A 24698-nucleotide genomic window follows, 5' to 3' on the forward strand; every position below is an offset into this window, starting at 1 on the left:
GCATCATTTTGTTAATTTTCCATTTCAAAATTAGCATTTGCTAATTAAGAAAATCTCTAGGACCTGTAGGGCATGGGTGGGACAAGGATGTCATGAGACTGTGGTAGGGGGTGGGAAAAGAGTTCTCATGTGTTTGTGTATGTATGTTTACCAAAGAAAGGCATTACAGACCATAGCATATCCAAAGGTTAATTTCTTCTCTGATCCACTAGCAACAATGACCACAACACACACACACACACAAACACAAGTAGGCAGGCCCACTCATGCCCAGGTTCACACAAGTGGATTCCTGAAGGTTCCCTCCCTCGGCCCCTCCCTGCATGGGCGGGGCTTCCTCGGAAACAAGGCTTATATATGGATCAGCCAGTCAACCTGACTGCATCCACTCTGTCCCAGAGAGTCCACAGAGTGTCTTGCAGTAAACCACCTGCAAAGGACCTTGTCTTGCTCCCGGAACCAGAGGCAAGAGTGTATTGGCACCAATATGCTGCGGATGGCGCGAGAAAGCCCCAATGCCTACCAGATGCCCCTTTGGGCCCCGCAGCCAGAAGAAGCCCACGCTGCCAATCGGCGCTGCCTCCAGGAGCCTGCTGCCTTGTGGTCGCTGGTACAGCCAGACCTGGAAGAATCCGCCAGGCCTGCCAGCGAGGAGCTCACCTCCACGGTGTTCGTTCCCACTGGCTGTGCCATGAAACTACACCTGGAAGGCATCGACTTGCTTCTGGAGCCAGACCCTGGCTCGGTCATGCGAGTGTCGCTACCCGGACACACCATCCTATTGGTCCCCGAGGACCTCCAAGCCTCCTCCCAACAAGAACAGCCTGTGTTCTGGCCCGCAGCCTTGCAGGAGGCCGCTGTCCTTGACATGCCCCAGGACCACCACGTCTGTTCCCTACACCAGGGATATAATAGTGCATCTCTACCATATATCCAAGGCTTTGCAAATGTCCCTGGTCCACATGAAGACTCTCAGGAAGACTTTGTGATGCCGCTGATGAATGATCCAAGTCTCATGGCCCCAGAAATCCTTTCGCCCTTCAGGGGCATGTTCAGCCCCATGTTTCCGTGTCCAATGCCATATCCTTGGAGTGAAAACTGCCCTCCTAGTGCAGGGAGATATGCTCCCTGGTCTGTCTGGAGCCTCCAAGACAGCATACTGTGCCCTCTGCCCGGCTCTCCACTGCAGCCTCTCCCTCCTTCTCCTCCTCCAAGTCCCGAAGAACAGGCCTCTCAGAGTCGTCAGAAGCCTCCAATGGCTAGGCGCAAGGCCCAGAGGCGACTAGTCTTCTAGGAAAGGAACGACTTCTGCCTCAACAAACAGCACCGTGGACACCTACCTGGACACCCTAGGGGATTCCCAGGGTGCCTCGAGGCACCCACTTGCCTACCATTGAGACTGTATGCATGGACACAAGTGCTCTGTGCTGCACACTGTGCACGGGGGAAGATGATAAAGACTTGGAGAAGAAGGGAGACACTAGATCTCAGCCCTGAAGTTAAAAGGCTGCCTTCGAGAAACAGAAATTTCTCTTCCAGTTCTGGGATTCATCTGAAAACCTTCCATGTCACCCTCAGTGCATACGTGGTTCCCTCTAAGAACACTCAGTGTCCCCTTTTCTCCCAAACCAAGGCAGCACTGGCTTTGCTATGCTGCCAGTCTCCTATCTGTGTTCCCATGACTGCATGGACACTTGTCCCTGCCTTGGTCTGACGAATACCCCATTGGGAGAAGATGGTTCCTAGCCCTGAGTGCACGATGCTTCTTTGCTTCTTTCCAGCTATCTCTTAACCTGCTGGCACTGTGACTGTTGATACCTCGTCATGAAAACCGGGGCTAAAGGAGAAACCCTGCCTTGACAAACAAACAGGACAGCAAGTAAGAAGACAGACACTGCAGAAAGAAGTTTCCAGGGTCCTTGAGTTTGCAGTGCTTGAGAAGCCGAAGAAACCAGAACCCTGGGAAGTCCAGATCACTCTCCAACAAAAACTCAAATGTATTTCCTACTTCCAAATGTTCTTATTCAAAGCAATGTTTCTAATTCCAACGTCACTATAAATTAATAAAATATACAGACCATAGTACGTGGTGGTTGATCAATTGATTTATGAGAAAGACAGTTCCACAGGTCTGTTTGTGTGTGTGTGTGTGTGTGTCTGAGTGTGTCTGTTTGTGTGTCTGAGATAGAGAGAGAGAGACAGAGAGAGAGACAGAGAGACAGAGAGACAAGGAAACAGAGAGAGAGATCTGGGCGGTGGGGCATGCCTGTCTCCAGGTGAAAGCACTTGTCTCAGGAGTTGAAGCCTACACTCAGAAACAGAGAAAGTTCAAAAGTAAGCTGGGCTACACTGGGCAATGTGGAAGAAATCTAAAGAAAAGCATGGCCAGAGAGATGGCTCAGCACTTAGGATAAAGGTTCTCTCTCAACGTTTGTGGGGAGAATTCGTGAGGGGTCAATTGACCTTTTCCACGGGTCCCAAATAAGAGAACCTGCACATTGACATCCCCATTCCTAATCCTGGTGAAATGATACTTATGAGGAAGCAACAGAAATAATTTTATGGTTGGTTCAAGACAGCATAAGGACCTGTATTCCAGACCCCAGACATTAGGCCTTGAGAACCACCGACATAAAGGACTTGGTGCTCTTGCAGCACCCACCCTTAATGATACCAGAGGATGGACACCCTCTCCGTCCCAGGCTCTTTCATGCCTGCAGTACACAAAACCAAACACGGGCACACACACACATGCATGTGAACTTAATATAATGAAGAAATTACCAGTGAAGAGAATAATGAATAAAATAAGAGGGTAAGAAGCCCTTCACAGACAGAGCGTGTGTGGTGGATAGACTTGCTTCTCAACTGGACAGCTCCTGGAATTACCTGAAACTCCAGATTATGTTAATTACCACATTTTCAGCCAGGTTAATCCTAGGCTATTTGTCTTTATTGAATCACTTGAAGTGGGGGAGCCCCACCCTTAATCCAGTCCTTTCCCAGTGGAGAGATCGCAAGCATAGCAAGTGAAGGCACTACAGGCATTCCAGTCTTTGGGAGGAGGAGACAGTCAATCCCAAAACCAAGTTTAATCCTCATTCCATCCTGTGTTTTATGGCGAATGGATTGTTTGCAGGACTTGTTGAAAAGAAGAAATGCTAAAGGGACTTCAAACATACTTAGCACACACGGGGCAATAATTAGGGAAAGAAACAGAGCCTCTGAGAGAAGAGCTTGGCGGGGCATGAATGAAATCAAAATCTATTTCTCACGGGTGTCATAATGTCATAATGATAGCTCGTATTTTGTACAGATGGTAGGAGAAGGAAAGAATAAGAGAAGGGGAAATGTTTGGGGATACTTTGAAAACGATTACTTGCAAGGGCAGAGAGAATGGTCACAGGACCATCTTCCTCTCTTTTAAGACAGTTTTGAATTGGCTATCAATATCCGCATGTAGTAAATACAGAGTGATGTCATTTAGGTGGTGAAGAAATTTCAATGAAAATGCAACTGAGAAAGTGTGGCCACTTCTCCTATCAACTGACATCCACACTGCAGGAACACGGCATACCAGACTGGGTTAGCTGAATGCCATTAGGTATAAAAAAATAAAACACATACATGCTTGCATGCGTGCATGCATGCATACACAATCCTCAGAAGGGGCAGGAACGTGGCACTGATAGGTCGTGCTTCTCAATCATGTGTGAGAATAAGCTAGAAGAGGACAGAGGCAAAGAATGAGAAAGAGAGAGGGAGGGAGAAGGAAGACAGTCGTAAAGAGTAAACATGGTTTCACGTGTCAAACAGACAAAACACAACAACATGATAGAAATGGAAGGGAGGATATCAAAGTTTCCACTGTTACAGGTCTGCGCTTAATTGCCATTTTCAATACCAACAAGTTATCCTCTTTGAAAGTTTTCTTTCCCACCTCTGTGACGTGGGAGGATCAACTGAATGTTGGAGACGTGATTTCACCATTGCAGGCTAGCCTTGAACTCATTGTGAACACAGACTGACCCAGTACATTATGGGTGTGCTAAAGTATTCACATTGATCCTTTTGGATTTCAATAGGGGATCGAGCCCATCGGCATCCAGCATGCTTGACAAACACACTATCGTTGAGGTATCACCTTGGATCAAATATTTACACTCAATGACTATCGTGTCCCTGTGGATTTACAATTCGAAAAAGCCATACATATATATGAGAGAGAGAGTGATCTCTTCTTATTAACAATCTTGACCTCCAATGAAAACCCTAAGCATCATTTTGTTAATTTTCCATTTCAAAATTAGCATTTGCTAATTAAGAAAATCTCTAGGACCTGTAGGGCATGGGTGGGACAAGGATGTCATGAGACTGTGGTAGGGGGTGGGAAAAGAGTTCTCATGTGTTTGTGTATGTATGTTTACCAAAGAAAGGCATTACAGACCATAGCATATCCAAAGGTTAATTTCTTCTCTGATCCACTAGCAACAATGACCACAACACACACACACACACAAACACAAGTAGGCAGGCCCACTCATGCCCAGGTTCACACAAGTGGATTCCTGAAGGTTCCCTCCCTCGGCCCCTCCCTGCATGGGCGGGGCTTCCTCGGAAACAAGGCTTATATATGGATCAGCCAGTCAACCTGACTGCATCCACTCTGTCCCAGAGAGTCCACAGAGTGTCTTGCAGTAAACCACCTGCAAAGGACCTTGTCTTGCTCCCGGAACCAGAGGCAAGAGTGTATTGGCACCAATATGCTGCGGATGGCGCGAGAAAGCCCCAATGCCTACCAGATGCCCCTTTGGGCCCCGCAGCCAGAAGAAGCCCACGCTGCCAATCGGCGCTGCCTCCAGGAGCCTGCTGCCTTGTGGTCGCTGGTACAGCCAGACCTGGAAGAATCCGCCAGGCCTGCCAGCGAGGAGCTCACCTCCACGGTGTTCGTTCCCACTGGCTGTGCCATGAAACTACACCTGGAAGGCATCGACTTGCTTCTGGAGCCAGACCCTGGCTCGGTCATGCGAGTGTCGCTACCCGGACACACCATCCTATTGGTCCCCGAGGACCTCCAAGCCTCCTCCCAACAAGAACAGCCTGTGTTCTGGCCCGCAGCCTTGCAGGAGGCCGCTGTCCTTGACATGCCCCAGGACCACCACGTCTGTTCCCTACACCAGGGATATAATAGTGCATCTCTACCATATATCCAAGGCTTTGCAAATGTCCCTGGTCCACATGAAGACTCTCAGGAAGACTTTGTGATGCCGCTGATGAATGATCCAAGTCTCATGGCCCCAGAAATCCTTTCGCCCTTCAGGGGCATGTTCAGCCCCATGTTTCCGTGTCCAATGCCATATCCTTGGAGTGAAAACTGCCCTCCTAGTGCAGGGAGATATGCTCCCTGGTCTGTCTGGAGCCTCCAAGACAGCATACTGTGCCCTCTGCCCGGCTCTCCACTGCAGCCTCTCCCTCCTTCTCCTCCTCCAAGTCCCGAAGAACAGGCCTCTCAGAGTCGTCAGAAGCCTCCAATGGCTAGGCGCAAGGCCCAGAGGCGACTAGTCTTCTAGGAAAGGAACGACTTCTGCCTCAACAAACAGCACCGTGGACACCTACCTGGACACCCTAGGGGATTCCCAGGGTGCCTCGAGGCACCCACTTGCCTACCATTGAGACTGTATGCATGGACACAAGTGCTCTGTGCTGCACACTGTGCACGGGGGAAGATGATAAAGACTTGGAGAAGAAGGGAGACACTAGATCTCACCCCTGAAGTTAAAAGGCTGCCTTCGAGAAACAGAAATTTCTCTTCCAGTTCTGGGATTCATCTGAAAACCTTCCATGTCACCCTCAGTGCATACGTGGTTCCCTCTAAGAACACTCAGTGTCCCCTTTTCTCCCAAACCAAGGCAGCACTGGCTTTGCTATGCTACCAGTCTCCTATCTGTTTTCCCCTGACTGCATGGACACTTGTCCCTGCCTTGGTCTGACGAATACCCCATTGGGAGAAGATGGTTCCTAGCCCTGAGTGCACGATGCTTCTCTGCTTCGTTCCAGCTATCCCTTAACCTGCTGGCACTGTGACTGTTGATACCTCGTCATGAAAACCGGGGCTAAAGGAGAAACCCTGCCTTGACAAACAAACAGGACAGCAAGTAAGAAGACAGACACTGCAGAAAGAAGTTTCCAGGGTCCTTGAGTTTGCAGTGCTTGAGAAGCCGAAGAAACCAGAACCCTGGGAAGTCCAGATCACTCTCCAACAAAAACTCAAATGTATTTCCTACTTCCAAATGTTCTTATTCAAAGCAATGTTTCTAATTCCAACGTCACTATAAATTAATAAAATATACAGACCATAGTACGTGGTGGTTGATCAATTGATTTATGAGAAAGACAGTTCCACAGGTCTGTTTGTGTGTGTGTGTGTGTGTGTCTGAGTGTGTCTGTTTGTGTGTCTGAGATAGAGAGAGAGAGACAGAGAGAGAGACAGAGAGACAGAGAGACAAGGAAACAGAGAGAGAGATCTGGGCGGTGGGGCATGCCTGTCTCCAGGTGAAAGCACTTGTCTCAGGAGTTGAAGCCTACACTCAGAAACAGAGAAAGTTCAAAAGTAAGCTGGGCTACACTGGGCAATGTGGAAGAAATCTAAAGAAAAGCATGGCCAGAGAGATGGCTCAGCACTTAGGATAAAGGTTCTCTCTCAACGTTTGTGGGGAGAATTCGTGAGGGGTCAATTGACCTTTTCCACGGGTCCCAAATAAGAGAACCTGCACATTGACATCCCCATTCCTAATCCTGGTGAAATGATACTTATGAGGAAGCAACAGAAATAATTTTATGGTTGGTTCAAGACAGCATAAGGACCTGTATTCCAGACCCCAGACATTAGGCCTTGAGAACCACCGACATAAAGGACTTGGTGCTCTTGCAGCACCCACCCTTAATGATACCAGAGGATGGACACCCTCTCCGTCCCAGGCTCTTTCATGCCTGCAGTACACAAAACCAAACACGGGCACACACACACATGCATGTGAACTTAATATAATGAAGAAATTACCAGTGAAGAGAATAATGAATAAAATAAGAGGGTAAGAAGCCCTTCACAGACAGAGCGTGTGTGGTGGATAGACTTGCTTCTCAACTGGACAGCTCCTGGAATTACCTGAAACTCCAGATTATGTTAATTACCACATTTTCAGCCAGGTTAATCCTAGGCTATTTGTCTTTATTGAATCACTTGAAGTGGGGGAGCCCCACCCTTAATCCAGTCCTTTCCCAGTGGAGAGATCGCAAGCATAGCAAGTGAAGGCACTACAGGCATTCCAGTCTTTGGGAGGAGGAGACAGTCAATCCCAAAACCAAGTTTAATCCTCATTCCATCCTGTGTTTTATGGCGAATGGATTGTTTGCAGGACTTGTTGAAAAGAAGAAATGCTAAAGGGACTTCAAACATACTTAGCACACACGGGGCAATAATTAGGGAAAGAAACAGAGCCTCTGAGAGAAGAGCTTGGCGGGGCATGAATGAAATCAAAATCTATTTCTCACGGGTGTCATAATGTCATAATGATAGCTCGTATTTTGTACAGATGGTAGGAGAAGGAAAGAATAAGAGAAGGGGAAATGTTTGGGGATACTTTGAAAACGATTACTTGCAAGGGCAGAGAGAATGGTCACAGGACCATCTTCCTCTCTTTTAAGACAGTTTTGAATTGGCTATCAATATCCGCATGTAGTAAATACAGAGTGATGTCATTTAGGTGGTGAAGAAATTTCAATGAAAATGCAACTGAGAAAGTGTGGCCACTTCTCCTATCAACTGACATCCACACTGCAGGAACACGGCATACCAGACTGGGTTAGCTGAATGCCATTAGGTATAAAAAAATAAAACACATACATGCTTGCATGCGTGCATGCATGCATACACAATCCTCAGAAGGGGCAGGAACGTGGCACTGATAGGTCGTGCTTCTCAATCATGTGTGAGAATAAGCTAGAAGAGGACAGAGGCAAAGAATGAGAAAGAGAGAGGGAGGGAGAAGGAAGACAGTCGTAAAGAGTAAACATGGTTTCACGTGTCAAACAGACAAAACACAACAACATGATAGAAATGGAAGGGAGGATATCAAAGTTTCCACTGTTACAGGTCTGCGCTTAATTGCCATTTTCAATACCAACAAGTTATCCTCTTTGAAAGTTTTCTTTCCCACCTCTGTGACGTGGGAGGATCAACTGAATGTTGGAGACGTGATTTCACCATTGCAGGCTAGCCTTGAACTCATTGTGAACACAGACTGACCCAGTACATTATGGGTGTGCTAAAGTATTCACATTGATCCTTTTGGATTTCAATAGGGGATCGAGCCCATCGGCATCCAGCATGCTTGACAAACACACTATCGTTGAGGTATCACCTTGGATCAAATATTTACACTCAATGACTATCGTGTCCCTGTGGATTTACAATTCGAAAAAGCCATACATATATATGAGAGAGAGAGTGATCTCTTCTTATTAACAATCTTGACCTCCAATGAAAACCCTAAGCATCATTTTGTTAATTTTCCATTTCAAAATTAGCATTTGCTAATTAAGAAAATCTCTAGGACCTGTAGGGCATGGGTGGGACAAGGATGTCATGAGACTGTGGTAGGGGGTGGGAAAAGAGTTCTCATGTGTTTGTGTATGTATGTTTACCAAAGAAAGGCATTACAGACCATAGCATATCCAAAGGTTAATTTCTTCTCTGATCCACTAGCAACAATGACCACAACACACACACACACACAAACACAAGTAGGCAGGCCCACTCATGCCCAGGTTCACACAAGTGGATTCCTGAAGGTTCCCTCCCTCGGCCCCTCCCTGCATGGGCGGGGCTTCCTCGGAAACAAGGCTTATATATGGATCAGCCAGTCAACCTGACTGCATCCACTCTGTCCCAGAGAGTCCACAGAGTGTCTTGCAGTAAACCACCTGCAAAGGACCTTGTCTTGCTCCCGGAACCAGAGGCAAGAGTGTATTGGCACCAATATGCTGCGGATGGCGCGAGAAAGCCCCAATGCCTACCAGATGCCCCTTTGGGCCCCGCAGCCAGAAGAAGCCCACGCTGCCAATCGGCGCTGCCTCCAGGAGCCTGCTGCCTTGTGGTCGCTGGTACAGCCAGACCTGGAAGAATCCGCCAGGCCTGCCAGCGAGGAGCTCACCTCCACGGTGTTCGTTCCCACTGGCTGTGCCATGAAACTACACCTGGAAGGCATCGACTTGCTTCTGGAGCCAGACCCTGGCTCGGTCATGCGAGTGTCGCTACCCGGACACACCATCCTATTGGTCCCCGAGGACCTCCAAGCCTCCTCCCAACAAGAACAGCCTGTGTTCTGGCCCGCAGCCTTGCAGGAGGCCGCTGTCCTTGACATGCCCCAGGACCACCACGTCTGTTCCCTACACCAGGGATATAATAGTGCATCTCTACCATATATCCAAGGCTTTGCAAATGTCCCTGGTCCACATGAAGACTCTCAGGAAGACTTTGTGATGCCGCTGATGAATGATCCAAGTCTCATGGCCCCAGAAATCCTTTCGCCCTTCAGGGGCATGTTCAGCCCCATGTTTCCGTGTCCAATGCCATATCCTTGGAGTGAAAACTGCCCTCCTAGTGCAGGGAGATATGCTCCCTGGTCTGTCTGGAGCCTCCAAGACAGCATACTGTGCCCTCTGCCCGGCTCTCCACTGCAGCCTCTCCCTCCTTCTCCTCCTCCAAGTCCCGAAGAACAGGCCTCTCAGAGTCGTCAGAAGCCTCCAATGGCTAGGCGCAAGGCCCAGAGGCGACTAGTCTTCTAGGAAAGGAACGACTTCTGCCTCAACAAACAGCACCGTGGACACCTACCTGGACACCCTAGGGGATTCCCAGGGTGCCTCGAGGCACCCACTTGCCTACCATTGAGACTGTATGCATGGACACAAGTGCTCTGTGCTGCACACTGTGCACGGGGGAAGATGATAAAGACTTGGAGAAGAAGGGAGACACTAGATCTCAGCCCTGAAGTTAAAAGGCTGCCTTCGAGAAACAGAAATTTCTCTTCCAGTTCTGGGATTCATCTGAAAACCTTCCATGTCACCCTCAGTGCATACGTGGTTCCCTCTAAGAACACTCAGTGTCCCCTTTTCTCCCAAACCAAGGCAGCACTGGCTTTGCTATGCTGCCAGTCTCCTATCTGTGTTCCCATGACTGCATGGACACTTGTCCCTGCCTTGGTCTGACGAATACCCCATTGGGAGAAGATGGTTCCTAGCCCTGAGTGCACGATGCTTCTTTGCTTCTTTCCAGCTATCTCTTAACCTGCTGGCACTGTGACTGTTGATACCTCGTCATGAAAACCGGGGCTAAAGGAGAAACCCTGCCTTGACAAACAAACAGGACAGCAAGTAAGAAGACAGACACTGCAGAAAGAAGTTTCCAGGGTCCTTGAGTTTGCAGTGCTTGAGAAGCCGAAGAAACCAGAACCCTGGGAAGTCCAGATCACTCTCCAACAAAAACTCAAATGTATTTCCTACTTCCAAATGTTCTTATTCAAAGCAATGTTTCTAATTCCAACGTCACTATAAATTAATAAAATATACAGACCATAGTACGTGGTGGTTGATCAATTGATTTATGAGAAAGACAGTTCCACAGGTCTGTTTGTGTGTGTGTGTGTGTGTGTGTGTCTGAGTGTGTCTGTTTGTGTGTCTGAGATAGAGAGAGAGAGACAGAGAGAGAGACAGAGAGACAGAGAGACAAGGAAACAGAGAGAGAGATCTGGGCGGTGGGGCATGCCTGTCTCCAGGTGAAAGCACTTGTCTCAGGAGTTGAAGCCTACACTCAGAAACAGAGAAAGTTCAAAAGTAAGCTGGGCTACACTGGGCAATGTGGAAGAAATCTAAAGAAAAGCATGGCCAGAGAGATGGCTCAGCACTTAGGATAAAGGTTCTCTCTCAACGTTTGTGGGGAGAATTCGTGAGGGGTCAATTGACCTTTTCCACGGGTCCCAAATAAGAGAACCTGCACATTGACATCCCCATTCCTAATCCTGGTGAAATGATACTTATGAGGAAGCAACAGAAATAATTTTATGGTTGGTTCAAGACAGCATAAGGACCTGTATTCCAGACCCCAGACATTAGGCCTTGAGAACCACCGACATAAAGGACTTGGTGCTCTTGCAGCACCCACCCTTAATGATACCAGAGGATGGACACCCTCTCCGTCCCAGGCTCTTTCATGCCTGCAGTACACAAAACCAAACACGGGCACACACACACATGCATGTGAACTTAATATAATGAAGAAATTACCAGTGAAGAGAATAATGAATAAAATAAGAGGGTAAGAAGCCCTTCACAGACAGAGCGTGTGTGGTGGATAGACTTGCTTCTCAACTGGACAGCTCCTGGAATTACCTGAAACTCCAGATTATGTTAATTACCACATTTTCAGCCAGGTTAATCCTAGGCTATTTGTCTTTATTGAATCACTTGAAGTGGGGGAGCCCCACCCTTAATCCAGTCCTTTCCCAGTGGAGAGATCGCAAGCATAGCAAGTGAAGGCACTACAGGCATTCCAGTCTTTGGGAGGAGGAGACAGTCAATCCCAAAACCAAGTTTAATCCTCATTCCATCCTGTGTTTTATGGCGAATGGATTGTTTGCAGGACTTGTTGAAAAGAAGAAATGCTAAAGGGACTTCAAACCTACTTAGCACACACGGGGCAATAATTAGGGAAGGAAACAGAGCCTCTGAGAGAAGAGCTTGGCGGGGCATGAATGAAATCAAAATCTATTTCTCACGGGTGTCATAATGTCATAATGATAGCTCGTATTTTGTACAGATGGTAGGAGTAGGAAAGAATAAGAGAAGGGGAAATGTTTGGGGATACTTTGAAAACGATTACTTGCAAGGGCAGAGAGAATGGTCACAGGACCATCTTCCTCTCTTTTAAGACAGTTTTGAATTGGCTATCAATATCCGCATGTAGTAAATACAGAGTGATGTCATTTAGGTGGTGAAGAAATTTCAATGAAAATGCAACTGAGAAAGTGTGGCCACTTCTCCTATCAACTGACATCCACACTGCAGGAACACGGCATACCAGACTGGGTTAGCTGAATGCCATTAGGTATAAAAAAATAAAACACATACATGCTTGCATGCATGCATGCATGCATACACAATCCTCAGAAGGGGCAGGAACGTGGCACTGATAGGTCGTGCTTCTCAAGCATGTGTGAGAATAAGCTAGAAGAGGACAGAAGGAAAGAAAGAGAAAGAGAGAGGGAGGGAGAAGGAAGACAGTCGTAAAGAGTAAACATGGTTTCACGTGTCAAACAGACAAAACACAACAACATGATAGAAATGGAAGGGAGGATATCAAAGTTTCCACTGTTACAGGTCTGCGCTTAATTGCCATTTTCAATACCAACAAGTTATCCTCTTTGAAAGTTTTCTTTCCCACCTCTGTGACGTGGGAGGATCAACTGAATGTTGGAGACGTGATTTCACCATTGCAGGCTAGCCTTGAACTCATTGTGAACACAGACTGACCCAGTACATTATGGGTGTGCTAAAGTATTCACATTGATCCTTTTGGATTTCAATAGGGGATCGAGCACATCGGCTTCCAGCATGCTTGACAAACACACTATCGTTGAGGTATCACCTTGGATCAAATATTTACACTCAATGACTATCGTGTCCCTGTGGATTTACAATTCGAAAAAGCCATATATATATATGAGAGAGAGAGAGATCTCTTCTTATTAAAAATCTTGACCTCCAATGAAAACCCTAAGCATCATTTTGTTAATTTTCCATTTCAAAATTAGCATTTGCTAATTAAGAAAATCTCTAGGACCTGTTAGGCATGGGTGGGACAAGGATGTCATGAGACTGTGGTAGGGGGTGGGAAAAGAGTTCTCATGTGTTTGTGTATGTATGTTTACCAAGGAAAGGCATTACAGACCATAGCATATCCAAAGGTTAATTTCTTCTCTGATCCACTAGCAACAATGACCACAACACACACACACACACACACACACACACAAGTAGGCAGGCCCACTCATGCCCAGGTTCACACAAGTGGATTCCTGAAGGTTCCCTCCCTCGGCCCCTCCCTGCATGGGCGGGGCTTCCTCGGAAGCAAGGCTTATATATGGATCAGCCAGTCAACCTGACTGCATCCACTCTGTCCCAGAGAGTCCACAGAGTGTCTTGCAGTAAATCACCTGCAAAGGACCTTGTCTTGCTCCCGGAACCAGAGGCAAGAGTGTATTGGCACCAATATGCTGCGGATGGCGCCAGAAAGCCCCAATGCCTACCAGATGCCCCTCTGGGCCCCGCAGCCAGAAGAAGCCCACGCTGCCAATTGGCGCTGCCTCCAGGAGCCTGCTGGCTTGTGGTCGCTGGTACAGCCAGACCTGGAAGAATCCGCCAGGCCTGCCAGCGAGGAGCTCACCTCCACGGTGTTCGTTCCCACTGGCTGTGCCATGAAACTACACCTGGAAGGCATCGACTTGCTTCTGGAGCCAGACCCTGGCTCGGTCATGCGAGTGTCGCTACCCGGACACACCATCCTATTGGTCCCCGAGGACCTCCAAGCCTCCTCCCAACAAGAACAGCCTGTGTTCTGGCCCGCAGCCTTGCAGGAGGCCGCTGTCCTTGACATGCCCCAGGACCACCACGTCTGTGCCCTACACCTGGGATATAATAATGCATCTCTACCATACATCCAAGGCTTTGCAAATGTCCCTGGTCCACATGAAGACTCTCAGGAAGACTTTGTGATGCCGCTGATGAATGATCCAAGTCTCATGGCCCCAGAAATCCTTTCGCCCTTCAGGGGCATGTTCAGCCCCATGTTTCCGTGTCCAATGCCATATCCTTGGAGTGAAACCTGCCCTCCTAGTGCAAGGAGATATGCTCCCTGGTCTGTCTGGAGCCTCCAAGACAGCATACTGTGCCCTCTGCCCGGCTCTCCACTGCAGCCTCTCCCTCCTTCTCCTCCTCCAAGTCCCGAAGAACAGGCCTCTCAGAGTCGTCAGAAGCCTCCAATGGCTAGGCGCAAGGCCCAGAGGCGACTAGTCTTCTAGGAAAGGAACGACTTCTGCCTCAACAAACAGCACCGTGGACACCTACCTGGACACCCTAGGGGATTCCCAGGGTGCCTCGAGGCACCCACTTGCCTACCATTGAGACTGTATGCATGGACACAAGTGCTCTGTGCTGCACACTGTGCACGGGGGAAGATGATAAAGACTTGGAGAAGAAGGGAGACACTAGATCTCACCCCTGAAGTTAAAAGGCTGCCTTCGAGAAACAGAAATTTCTCTTCCAGTTCTGGGATTCATCTGAAAACCTTCCATGTCACCCTCAGTGCATACGTGGTTCCCTCTAAGAACACTCAGTGTCCCCTTTTCTCCCAAACCAAGGCAGCACTGGCTTTGCTATGCTACCAGTCTCCTATCTGTTTTCCCCTGACTGCATGGACACTTGTCCCTGCCTTGGTCTGACGAATACCCCATTGGGAGAAGATGGTTCCTAGCCCTGAGTGCACGATGCTTCTCTGCTTCGTTCCAGCTATCCCTTAACCTGCTGGCACTGTGACTGTTGATACCTCGTCATGAAAACCGGGGCTAAAGGAGAAACCCTGCCTTGACAAACAAACAGGACAGCAAGTAAGAAGACAGACACTGCAGAAAGAAGTTTCCAGGGTCCTTGAGTTTGCAGTGCTTGAGAAGCCGAAGAAACCAGAACCCTGGGAAGTCCAGATCACTCTCCAACAAAAACTCAAATGTATTTCCTACTTCCAAATGTTCTTATTCAAAGCAATGTTTCTAATTCCAACGTCACTATAAATTAATAAAATATACAGACCATAGTACGTGGTGGTTGATCAATTGATTTATGAGAAAGACAGTTCCACAGGTCTGTTTGTGTGTGTGTGTGTGTGTGTCTGAGTGTGTCTGTTTGTGTGTCTGAGATAGAGAGAGAGAGACAGAGAGAGAGACAGAGAGACAGAGAGACAAGGAAACAGAGAGAGAGATCTGGGCGGTGGGGCATGCCTGTCTCCAGGTGAAAGCACTTGTCTCAGGAGTTGAAGCCTACACTCAGAAACAGAGAAAGTTCAAAAGTAAGCTGGGCTACACTGGGCAATGTGGAAGAAATCTAAAGAAAAGCATGGCCAGAGAGATGGCTCAGCACTTAGGATAAAGGTTCTCTCTCAACGTTTGTGGGGAGAATTCGTGAGGGGTCAATTGACCTTTTCCACGGGTCCCAAATAAGAGAACCTGCACATTGACATCCCCATTCCTAATCCTGGTGAAATGATACTTATGAGGAAGCAACAGAAATAATTTTATGGTTGGTTCAAGACAGCATAAGGACCTGTATTCCAGACCCCAGACATTAGGCCTTGAGAACCACCGACATAAAGGACTTGGTGCTCTTGCAGCACCCACCCTTAATGATACCAGAGGATGGACACCCTCTCCGTCCCAGGCTCTTTCATGCCTGCAGTACACAAAACCAAACACGGGCACACACACACATGCATGTGAACTTAATATAATGAAGAAATTACCAGTGAAGAGAATAATGAATAAAATAAGAGGGTAAGAAGCCCTTCACAGACAGAGCGTGTGTGGTGGATAGACTTGCTTCTCAACTGGACAGCTCCTGGAATTACCTGAAACTCCAGATTATGTTAATTACCACATTTTCAGCCAGGTTAATCCTAGGCTATTTGTCTTTATTGAATCACTTGAAGTGGGGGAGCCCCACCCTTAATCCAGTCCTTTCCCAGTGGAGAGATCGCAAGCATAGCAAGTGAAGGCACTACAGGCATTCCAGTCTTTGGGAGGAGGAGACAGTCAATCCCAAAACCAAGTTTAATCCTCATTCCATCCTGTGTTTTATGGCGAATGGATTGTTTGCAGGACTTGTTGAAAAGAAGAAATGCTAAAGGGACTTCAAACATACTTAGCACACACGGGGCAATAATTAGGGAAAGAAACAGAGCCTCTGAGAGAAGAGCTTGGCGGGGCATGAATGAAATCAAAATCTATTTCTCACGGGTGTCATAATGTCATAATGATAGCTCGTATTTTGTACAGATGGTAGGAGAAGGAAAGAATAAGAGAAGGGGAAATGTTTGGGGATACTTTGAAAACGATTACTTGCAAGGGCAGAGAGAATGGTCACAGGACCATCTTCCTCTCTTTTAAGACAGTTTTGAATTGGCTATCAATATCCGCATGTAGTAAATACAGAGTGATGTCATTTAGGTGGTGAAGAAATTTCAATGAAAATGCAACTGAGAAAGTGTGGCCACTTCTCCTATCAACTGACATCCACACTGCAGGAACACGGCATACCAGACTGGGTTAGCTGAATGCCATTAGGTATAAAAAAATAAAACACATACATGCTTGCATGCGTGCATGCATGCATACACAATCCTCAGAAGGGGCAGGAACGTGGCACTGATAGGTCGTGCTTCTCAATCATGTGTGAGAATAAGCTAGAAGAGGACAGAGGCAAAGAATGAGAAAGAGAGAGGGAGGGAGAAGGAAGACAGTCGTAAAGAGTAAACATGGTTTCACGTGTCAAACAGACAAAACACAACAACATGATAGAAATGGAAGGGAGGATATCAAAGTTTCCACTGTTACAGGTCTGCGCTTAATTGCCATTTTCAATACCAACAAGTTATCCTCTTTGAAAGTTTTCTTTCCCACCTCTGTGACGTGGGAGGATCAACTGAATGTTGGAGACGTGATTTCACCATTGCAGGCTAGCCTTGAACTCATTGTGAACACAGACTGACCCAGTACATTATGGGTGTGCTAAAGTATTCACATTGATCCTTTTGGATTTCAATAGGGGATCGAGCCCATCGGCATCCAGCATGCTTGACAAACACACTATCGTTGAGGTATCACCTTGGATCAAATATTTACACTCAATGACTATCGTGTCCCTGTGGATTTACAATTCGAAAAAGCCATACATATATATGAGAGAGAGAGTGATCTCTTCTTATTAACAATCTTGACCTCCAATGAAAACCCTAAGCATCATTTTGTTAATTTTCCATTTCAAAATTAGCATTTGCTAATTAAGAAAATCTCTAGGACCTGTAGGGCATGGGTGGGACAAGGATGTCATGAGACTGTGGTAGGGGGTGGGAAAAGAGTTCTCATGTGTTTGTGTATGTATGTTTACCAAAGAAAGGCATTACAGACCATAGCATATCCAAAGGTTAATTTCTTCTCTGATCCACTAGCAACAATGACCACAACACACACACACACACAAACACAAGTAGGCAGGCCCACTCATGCCCAGGTTCACACAAGTGGATTCCTGAAGGTTCCCTCCCTCGGCCCCTCCCTGCATGGGCGGGGCTTCCTCGGAAACAAGGCTTATATATGGATCAGCCAGTCAACCTGACTGCATCCACTCTGTCCCAGAGAGTCCACAGAGTGTCTTGCAGTAAACCACCTGCAAAGGACCTTGTCTTGCTCCCGGAACCAGAGGCAAGAGTGTATTGGCACCAATATGCTGCGGATGGCGCGAGAAAGCCCCAATGCCTACCAGATGCCCCTTTGGGCCCCGCAGCCAGAAGAAGCCCACGCTGCCAATCGGCGCTGCCTCCAGGAGCCTGCTGCCTTGTGGTCGCTGGTACAGCCAGACCTGGAAGAATCCGCCAGGCCTGCCAGCGAGGAGCTCACCTCCACGGTGTTCGTTCCCACTGGCTGTGCCATGAAACTACACCTGGAAGGCATCGACTTGCTTCTGGAGCCAGACCCTGGCTCGGTCATGCGAGTGTCGCTACCCGGACACACCATCCTATTGGTCCCCGAGGACCTCCAAGCCTCCTCCCAACAAGAACAGCCTGTGTTCTGGCCCGCAGCCTTGCAGGAGGCCGCTGTCCTTGACATGCCCCAGGACCACCACGTCTGTTCCCTACACCAGGGATATAATAGTGCATCTCTACCATATATCCAAGGCTTTGCAAATGTCCCTGGTCCACATGAAGACTCTCAGGAAGACTTTGTGATGCCGCTGATGAATGATCCAAGTCTCATGGCCCCAGAAATCCTTTCGCCCTTCAGGGGCATGTTCAGCCCCATGTTTCCGTGTCCAATGCCATATCCTTGGAGTGAAAACTGCCCTCCTAGTGCAGGGAGATATGCTCCCTGGTCTGTCTGGAGCCTCCAAGACAGCATACTGTGCCCTCTGCCCGGCTCTCCACTGCAGCCTCTCCCTCCTTCTCCTCCTCCAAGTCCCGAAGAACAGGCCTCTCAGAGTCGTCAGAAGCCTCCAATGGCTAGGCGCAAGGCCCAGAGGCGACTAGTCTTCTAGGAAAGGAACGACTTCTGCCTCAACAAACAGCACCGTGGACACCTACCTGGACACCCTAGGGGATTCCCAGGGTGCCTCGAGGCACCCACTTGCCTACCATTGAGACTGTATGCATGGACACAAGTGCTCTGTGCTGCACACTGTGCACGGGGGAAGATGATAAAGACTTGGAGAAGAAGGGAGACACTAGATCTCAGCCCTGAAGTTAAAAGGCTGCCTTCGAGAAACAGAAATTTCTCTTCCAGTTCTGGGATTCATCTGAAAACCTTCCATGTCACCCTCAGTGCATACGTGGTTCCCTCTAAGAACACTCAGTGTCCCCTTTTCTCCCAAACCAAGGCAGCACTGGCTTTGCTATGCTGCCAGTCTCCTATCTGTGTTCCCATGACTGCATGGACACTTGTCCCTGCCTTGGTCTGACGAATACCCCATTGGGAGAAGATGGTTCCTAGCCCTGAGTGCACGATGCTTCTTTGCTTCTTTCCAGCTATCTCTTAACCTGCTGGCACTGTGACTGTTGATACCTCGTCATGAAAACCGGGGCTAAAGGAGAAACCCTGCCTTGACAAACAAACAGGACAGCAAGTAAGAAGACAGACACTGCAGAAAGAAGTTTCCAGGGTCCTTGAGTTTGCAGTGCTTGAGAAGCCGAAGAAACCAGAACCCTGGGAAGTCCAGATCACTCTCCAACAAAAACTCAAATGTATTTCCTACTTCCAAATGTTCTTATTCAAAGCAATGTTTCTAATTCCAACGTCACTATAAATTAATAAAATATACAGACCATAGTACGTGGTGGTTGATCAATTGATTTATGAGAAAGACAGTTCCACAGGTCTGTTTGTGTGTGTGTGTGTGTGTGTGTGTCTGAGTGTGTCTGTTTGTGTGTCTGAGATAGAGAGAGAGAGACAGAGAGAGAGACAGAGAGACAGAGAGACAAGGAAACAGAGAGAGAGATCTGGGCGGTGGGGCATGCCTGTCTCCAGGTGAAAGCACTTGTCTCAGGAGTTGAAGCCTACACTCAGAAACAGAGAAAGTTCAAAAGTAAGCTGGGCTACACTGGGCAATGTGGAAGAAATCTAAAGAAAAGCATGGCCAGAGAGATGGCTCAGCACTTAGGATAAAGGTTCTCTCTCAACGTTTGTGGGGAGAATTCGTGAGGGGTCAATTGACCTTTTCCACGGGTCCCAAATAAGAGAACCTGCACATTGACATCCCCATTCCTAATCCTGGTGAAATGATACTTATGAGGAAGCAACAGAAATAATTTTATGGTTGGTTCAAGACAGCATAAGGACCTGTATTCCAGACCCCAGACATTAGGCCTTGAGAACCACCGACATAAAGGACTTGGTGCTCTTGCAGCACCCACCCTTAATGATACCAGAGGATGGACACCCTCTCCGTCCCAGGCTCTTTCATGCCTGCAGTACACAAAACCAAACACGGGCACACACACACATGCATGTGAACTTAATATAATGAAGAAATTACCAGTGAAGAGAATAATGAATAAAATAAGAGGGTAAGAAGCCCTTCACAGACAGAGCGTGTGTGGTGGATAGACTTGCTTCTCAACTGGACAGCTCCTGGAATTACCTGAAACTCCAGATTATGTTAATTACCACATTTTCAGCCAGGTTAATCCTAGGCTATTTGTCTTTATTGAATCACTTGAAGTGGGGGAGCCCCACCCTTAATCCAGTCCTTTCCCAGTGGAGAGATCGCAAGCATAGCAAGTGAAGGCACTACAGGCATTCCAGTCTTTGGGAGGAGGAGACAGTCAATCCCAAAACCAAGTTTAATCCTCATTCCATCCTGTGTTTTATGGCGAATGGATTGTTTGCAGGACTTGTTGAAAAGAAGAAATGCTAAAGGGACTTCAAACCTACTTAGCACACACGGGGCAATAATTAGGGAAGGAAACAGAGCCTCTGAGAGAAGAGCTTGGCGGGGCATGAATGAAATCAAAATCTATTTCTCACGGGTGTCATAATGTCATAATGATAGCTCGTATTTTGTACAGATGGTAGGAGTAGGAAAGAATAAGAGAAGGGGAAATGTTTGGGGATACTTTGAAAACGATTACTTGCAAGGGCAGAGAGAATGGTCACAGGACCATCTTCCTCTCTTTTAAGACAGTTTTGAATTGGCTATCAATATCCGCATGTAGTAAATACAGAGTGATGTCATTTAGGTGGTGAAGAAATTTCAATGAAAATGCAACTGAGAAAGTGTGGCCACTTCTCCTATCAACTGACATCCACACTGCAGGAACACGGCATACCAGACTGGGTTAGCTGAATGCCATTAGGTATAAAAAAATAAAACACATACATGCTTGCATGCATGCATGCATGCATACACAATCCTCAGAAGGGGCAGGAACGTGGCACTGATAGGTCGTGCTTCTCAAGCATGTGTGAGAATAAGCTAGAAGAGGACAGAAGGAAAGAAAGAGAAAGAGAGAGGGAGGGAGAAGGAAGACAGTCGTAAAGAGTAAACATGGTTTCACGTGTCAAACAGACAAAACACAACAACATGATAGAAATGGAAGGGAGGATATCAAAGTTTCCACTGTTACAGGTCTGCGCTTAATTGCCATTTTCAATACCAACAAGTTATCCTCTTTGAAAGTTTTCTTTCCCACCTCTGTGACGTGGGAGGATCAACTGAATGTTGGAGACGTGATTTCACCATTGCAGGCTAGCCTTGAACTCATTGTGAACACAGACTGACCCAGTACATTATGGGTGTGCTAAAGTATTCACATTGATCCTTTTGGATTTCAATAGGGGATCGAGCACATCGGCTTCCAGCATGCTTGACAAACACACTATCGTTGAGGTATCACCTTGGATCAAATATTTACACTCAATGACTATCGTGTCCCTGTGGATTTACAATTCGAAAAAGCCATATATATATATGAGAGAGAGAGAGATCTCTTCTTATTAAAAATCTTGACCTCCAATGAAAACCCTAAGCATCATTTTGTTAATTTTCCATTTCAAAATTAGCATTTGCTAATTAAGAAAATCTCTAGGACCTGTTAGGCATGGGTGGGACAAGGATGTCATGAGACTGTGGTAGGGGGTGGGAAAAGAGTTCTCATGTGTTTGTGTATGTATGTTTACCAAGGAAAGGCATTACAGACCATAGCATATCCAAAGGTTAATTTCTTCTCTGATCCACTAGCAACAATGACCACAACACACACACACACACACACACACACACAAGTAGGCAGGCCCACTCATGCCCAGGTTCACACAAGTGGATTCCTGAAGGTTCCCTCCCTCGGCCCCTCCCTGCATGGGCGGGGCTTCCTCGGAAGCAAGGCTTATATATGGATCAGCCAGTCAACCTGACTGCATCCACTCTGTCCCAGAGAGTCCACAGAGTGTCTTGCAGTAAATCACCTGCAAAGGACCTTGTCTTGCTCCCGGAACCAGAGGCAAGAGTGTATTGGCACCAATATGCTGCGGATGGCGCCAGAAAGCCCCAATGCCTACCAGATGCCCCTCTGGGCCCCGCAGCCAGAAGAAGCCCACGCTGCCAATTGGCGCTGCCTCCAGGAGCCTGCTGGCTTGTGGTCGCTGGTACAGCCAGACCTGGAAGAATCCGCCAGGCCTGCCAGCGAGGAGCTCACCTCCACGGTGTTCGTTCCCACTGGCTGTGCCATGAAACTACACCTGGAAGGCATCGACTTGCTTCTGGAGCCAGACCCTGGCTCGGTCATGCGAGTGTCGCTACCCGGACACACCATCCTATTGGTCCCCGAGGACCTCCAAGCCTCCTCCCAACAAGAACAGCCTGTGTTCTGGCCCGCAGCCTTGCAGGAGGCCGCTGTCCTTGACATGCCCCAGGACCACCACGTCTGTGCCCTACACCTGGGATATAATAATGCATCTCTACCATACATCCAAGGCTTTGCAAATGTCCCTGGTCCACATGAAGACTCTCAGGAAGACTTTGTGATGCCGCTGATGAATGATCCAAGTCTCATGGCCCCAGAAATCCTTTCGCCCTTCAGGGGCATGTTCAGCCCCATGTTTCCGTGTCCAATGCCATATCCTTGGAGTGAAACCTGCCCTCCTAGTGCAAGGAGATATGCTCCCTGGTCTGTCTGGAGCCTCCAAGACAGCATACTGTGCCCTCTGCCCGGCTCTCCACTGCAGCCTCTCCCTCCTTCTCCTCCTCCAAGTCCCGAAGAACAGGCCTCTCAGAGTCGTCAGAAGCCTCCAATGGCTAGGCGCAAGGCCCAGAGGCGACTAGTCTTCTAGGAAAGGAACGACTTCTGCCTCAACAAACAGCACCGTGGACACCTACCTGGACACCCTAGGGGATTCCCAGGGTGCCTCGAGGCACCCACTTGCCTACCATTGAGACTGTATGCATGGACACAAGTGCTCTGTGCTGCACACTGTGCACGGGGGAAGATGATAAAGACTTGGAGAAGAAGGGAGACACTAGATCTCACCCCTGAAGTTAAAAGGCTGCCTTCGAGAAACAGAAATTTCTCTTCCAGTTCTGGGATTCATCTGAAAACCTTCCATGTCACCCTCAGTGCATACGTGGTTCCCTCTAAGAACACTCAGTGTCCCCTTTTCTCCCAAACCAAGGCAGCACTGGCTTTGCTATGCTACCAGTCTCCTATCTGTTTTCCCCTGACTGCATGGACACTTGTCCCTGCCTTGGTCTGACGAATACCCCATTGGGAGAAGATGGTTCCTAGCCCTGAGTGCACGATGCTTCTCTGCTTCGTTCCAGCTATCCCTTAACCTGCTGGCACTGTGACTGTTGATACCTCGTCATGAAAACCGGGGCTAAAGGAGAAACCCTGCCTTGACAAACAAACAGGACAGCAAGTAAGAAGACAGACACTGCAGAAAGAAGTTTCCAGGGTCCTTGAGTTTGCAGTGCTTGAGAAGCCGAAGAAACCAGAACCCTGGGAAGTCCAGATCACTCTCCAACAAAAACTCAAATGTATTTCCTACTTCCAAATGTTCTTATTCAAAGCAATGTTTCTAATTCCAACGTCACTATAAATTAATAAAATATACAGACCATAGTACGTGGTGGTTGATCAATTGATTTATGAGAAAGACAGTTCCACAGGTCTGTTTGTGTGTGTGTGTGTGTGTGTCTGAGTGTGTCTGTTTGTGTGTCTGAGATAGAGAGAGAGAGACAGAGAGAGAGACAGAGAGACAGAGAGACAAGGAAACAGAGAGAGAGATCTGGGCGGTGGGGCATGCCTGTCTCCAGGTGAAAGCACTTGTCTCAGGAGTTGAAGCCTACACTCAGAAACAGAGAAAGTTCAAAAGTAAGCTGGGCTACACTGGGCAATGTGGAAGAAATCTAAAGAAAAGCATGGCCAGAGAGATGGCTCAGCACTTAGGATAAAGGTTCTCTCTCAACGTTTGTGGGGAGAATTCGTGAGGGGTCAATTGACCTTTTCCACGGGTCCCAAATAAGAGAACCTGCACATTGACATCCCCATTCCTAATCCTGGTGAAATGATACTTATGAGGAAGCAACAGAAATAATTTTATGGTTGGTTCAAGACAGCATAAGGACCTGTATTCCAGACCCCAGACATTAGGCCTTGAGAACCACCGACATAAAGGACTTGGTGCTCTTGCAGCACCCACCCTTAATGATACCAGAGGATGGACACCCTCTCCGTCCCAGGCTCTTTCATGCCTGCAGTACACAAAACCAAACACGGGCACACACACACATGCATGTGAACTTAATATAATGAAGAAATTACCAGTGAAGAGAATAATGAATAAAATAAGAGGGTAAGAAGCCCTTCACAGACAGAGCGTGTGTGGTGGATAGACTTGCTTCTCAACTGGACAGCTCCTGGAATTACCTGAAACTCCAGATTATGTTAATTACCACATTTTCAGCCAGGTTAATCCTAGGCTATTTGTCTTTATTGAATCACTTGAAGTGGGGGAGCCCCACCCTTAATCCAGTCCTTTCCCAGTGGAGAGATCGCAAGCATAGCAAGTGAAGGCACTACAGGCATTCCAGTCTTTGGGAGGAGGAGACAGTCAATCCCAAAACCAAGTTTAATCCTCATTCCATCCTGTGTTTTATGGCGAATGGATTGTTTGCAGGACTTGTTGAAAAGAAGAAATGCTAAAGGGACTTCAAACATACTTAGCACACACGGGGCAATAATTAGGGAAAGAAACAGAGCCTCTGAGAGAAGAGCTTGGCGGGGCATGAATGAAATCAAAATCTATTTCTCACGGGTGTCATAATGTCATAATGAT

At 47.6% G+C, this 24698-nt stretch overlaps 6 protein-coding genes across 6 annotated transcripts; all 6 read left to right on the plus strand.

The window, feature by feature from the left end:
* Positions 1–496: 496 nt before the first annotated feature.
* LOC130868581 (proline-rich protein 23A3-like) lies at positions 497–1294 on the plus strand. Its single transcript, XM_057760741.1, has one exon. It carries the CDS (start codon positions 497–499, stop codon positions 1292–1294), a length of 798 nt encoding a protein of 265 aa, XP_057616724.1.
* A 3478-nt stretch (positions 1295–4772) lies between these two features.
* On the plus strand, positions 4773–5570 carry LOC130868582 (proline-rich protein 23A3-like). The gene has a single exon (XM_057760742.1). The coding sequence runs from the start codon at positions 4773–4775 to the stop codon at positions 5568–5570; it is 798 nt and encodes a 265-aa protein (XP_057616725.1).
* Positions 5571–9048: 3478 nt separating this feature from the next.
* On the plus strand, positions 9049–9846 carry LOC130868583 (proline-rich protein 23A3-like). Its single transcript, XM_057760744.1, has one exon. The coding sequence runs from the start codon at positions 9049–9051 to the stop codon at positions 9844–9846; it is 798 nt and encodes a 265-aa protein (XP_057616727.1).
* A 3488-nt stretch (positions 9847–13334) lies between these two features.
* Positions 13335–14132, plus strand: LOC130868584 (proline-rich protein 23A3-like). Its single transcript, XM_057760745.1, has one exon. The coding sequence runs from the start codon at positions 13335–13337 to the stop codon at positions 14130–14132; it is 798 nt and encodes a 265-aa protein (XP_057616728.1).
* Positions 14133–17610: 3478 nt separating this feature from the next.
* LOC130868585 (proline-rich protein 23A3-like) lies at positions 17611–18408 on the plus strand. The gene has a single exon (XM_057760746.1). The coding sequence runs from the start codon at positions 17611–17613 to the stop codon at positions 18406–18408; it is 798 nt and encodes a 265-aa protein (XP_057616729.1).
* Positions 18409–21896: 3488 nt separating this feature from the next.
* LOC130868586 (proline-rich protein 23A3-like) lies at positions 21897–22694 on the plus strand. The gene has a single exon (XM_057760747.1). It carries the CDS (start codon positions 21897–21899, stop codon positions 22692–22694), a length of 798 nt encoding a protein of 265 aa, XP_057616730.1.
* The last annotated feature ends 2004 nt before the right edge of the window (positions 22695–24698 follow it).

This window comes from Chionomys nivalis, chromosome X (genome assembly GCF_950005125.1).
Source record: "Chionomys nivalis chromosome X, mChiNiv1.1, whole genome shotgun sequence".
In the NCBI taxonomy this organism is placed as follows: domain Eukaryota; kingdom Metazoa; phylum Chordata; class Mammalia; order Rodentia; family Cricetidae; genus Chionomys; species Chionomys nivalis.

What these genes read in the sequence shown, in the direction of transcription:
- LOC130868581 (XM_057760741.1), top strand. Translation starts at nt 497, where the DNA reads ATGGCGCGAGAAAGCCCCAATGCCTACCAGATGCCCCTTTGGGCCCCG.
- LOC130868582 (XM_057760742.1), top strand. Translation starts at nt 4,773, where the DNA reads ATGGCGCGAGAAAGCCCCAATGCCTACCAGATGCCCCTTTGGGCCCCG.
- LOC130868583 (XM_057760744.1), top strand. Translation starts at nt 9,049, where the DNA reads ATGGCGCGAGAAAGCCCCAATGCCTACCAGATGCCCCTTTGGGCCCCG.
- LOC130868584 (XM_057760745.1), top strand. Translation starts at nt 13,335, where the DNA reads ATGGCGCCAGAAAGCCCCAATGCCTACCAGATGCCCCTCTGGGCCCCG.
- LOC130868585 (XM_057760746.1), top strand. Translation starts at nt 17,611, where the DNA reads ATGGCGCGAGAAAGCCCCAATGCCTACCAGATGCCCCTTTGGGCCCCG.
- LOC130868586 (XM_057760747.1), top strand. Translation starts at nt 21,897, where the DNA reads ATGGCGCCAGAAAGCCCCAATGCCTACCAGATGCCCCTCTGGGCCCCG.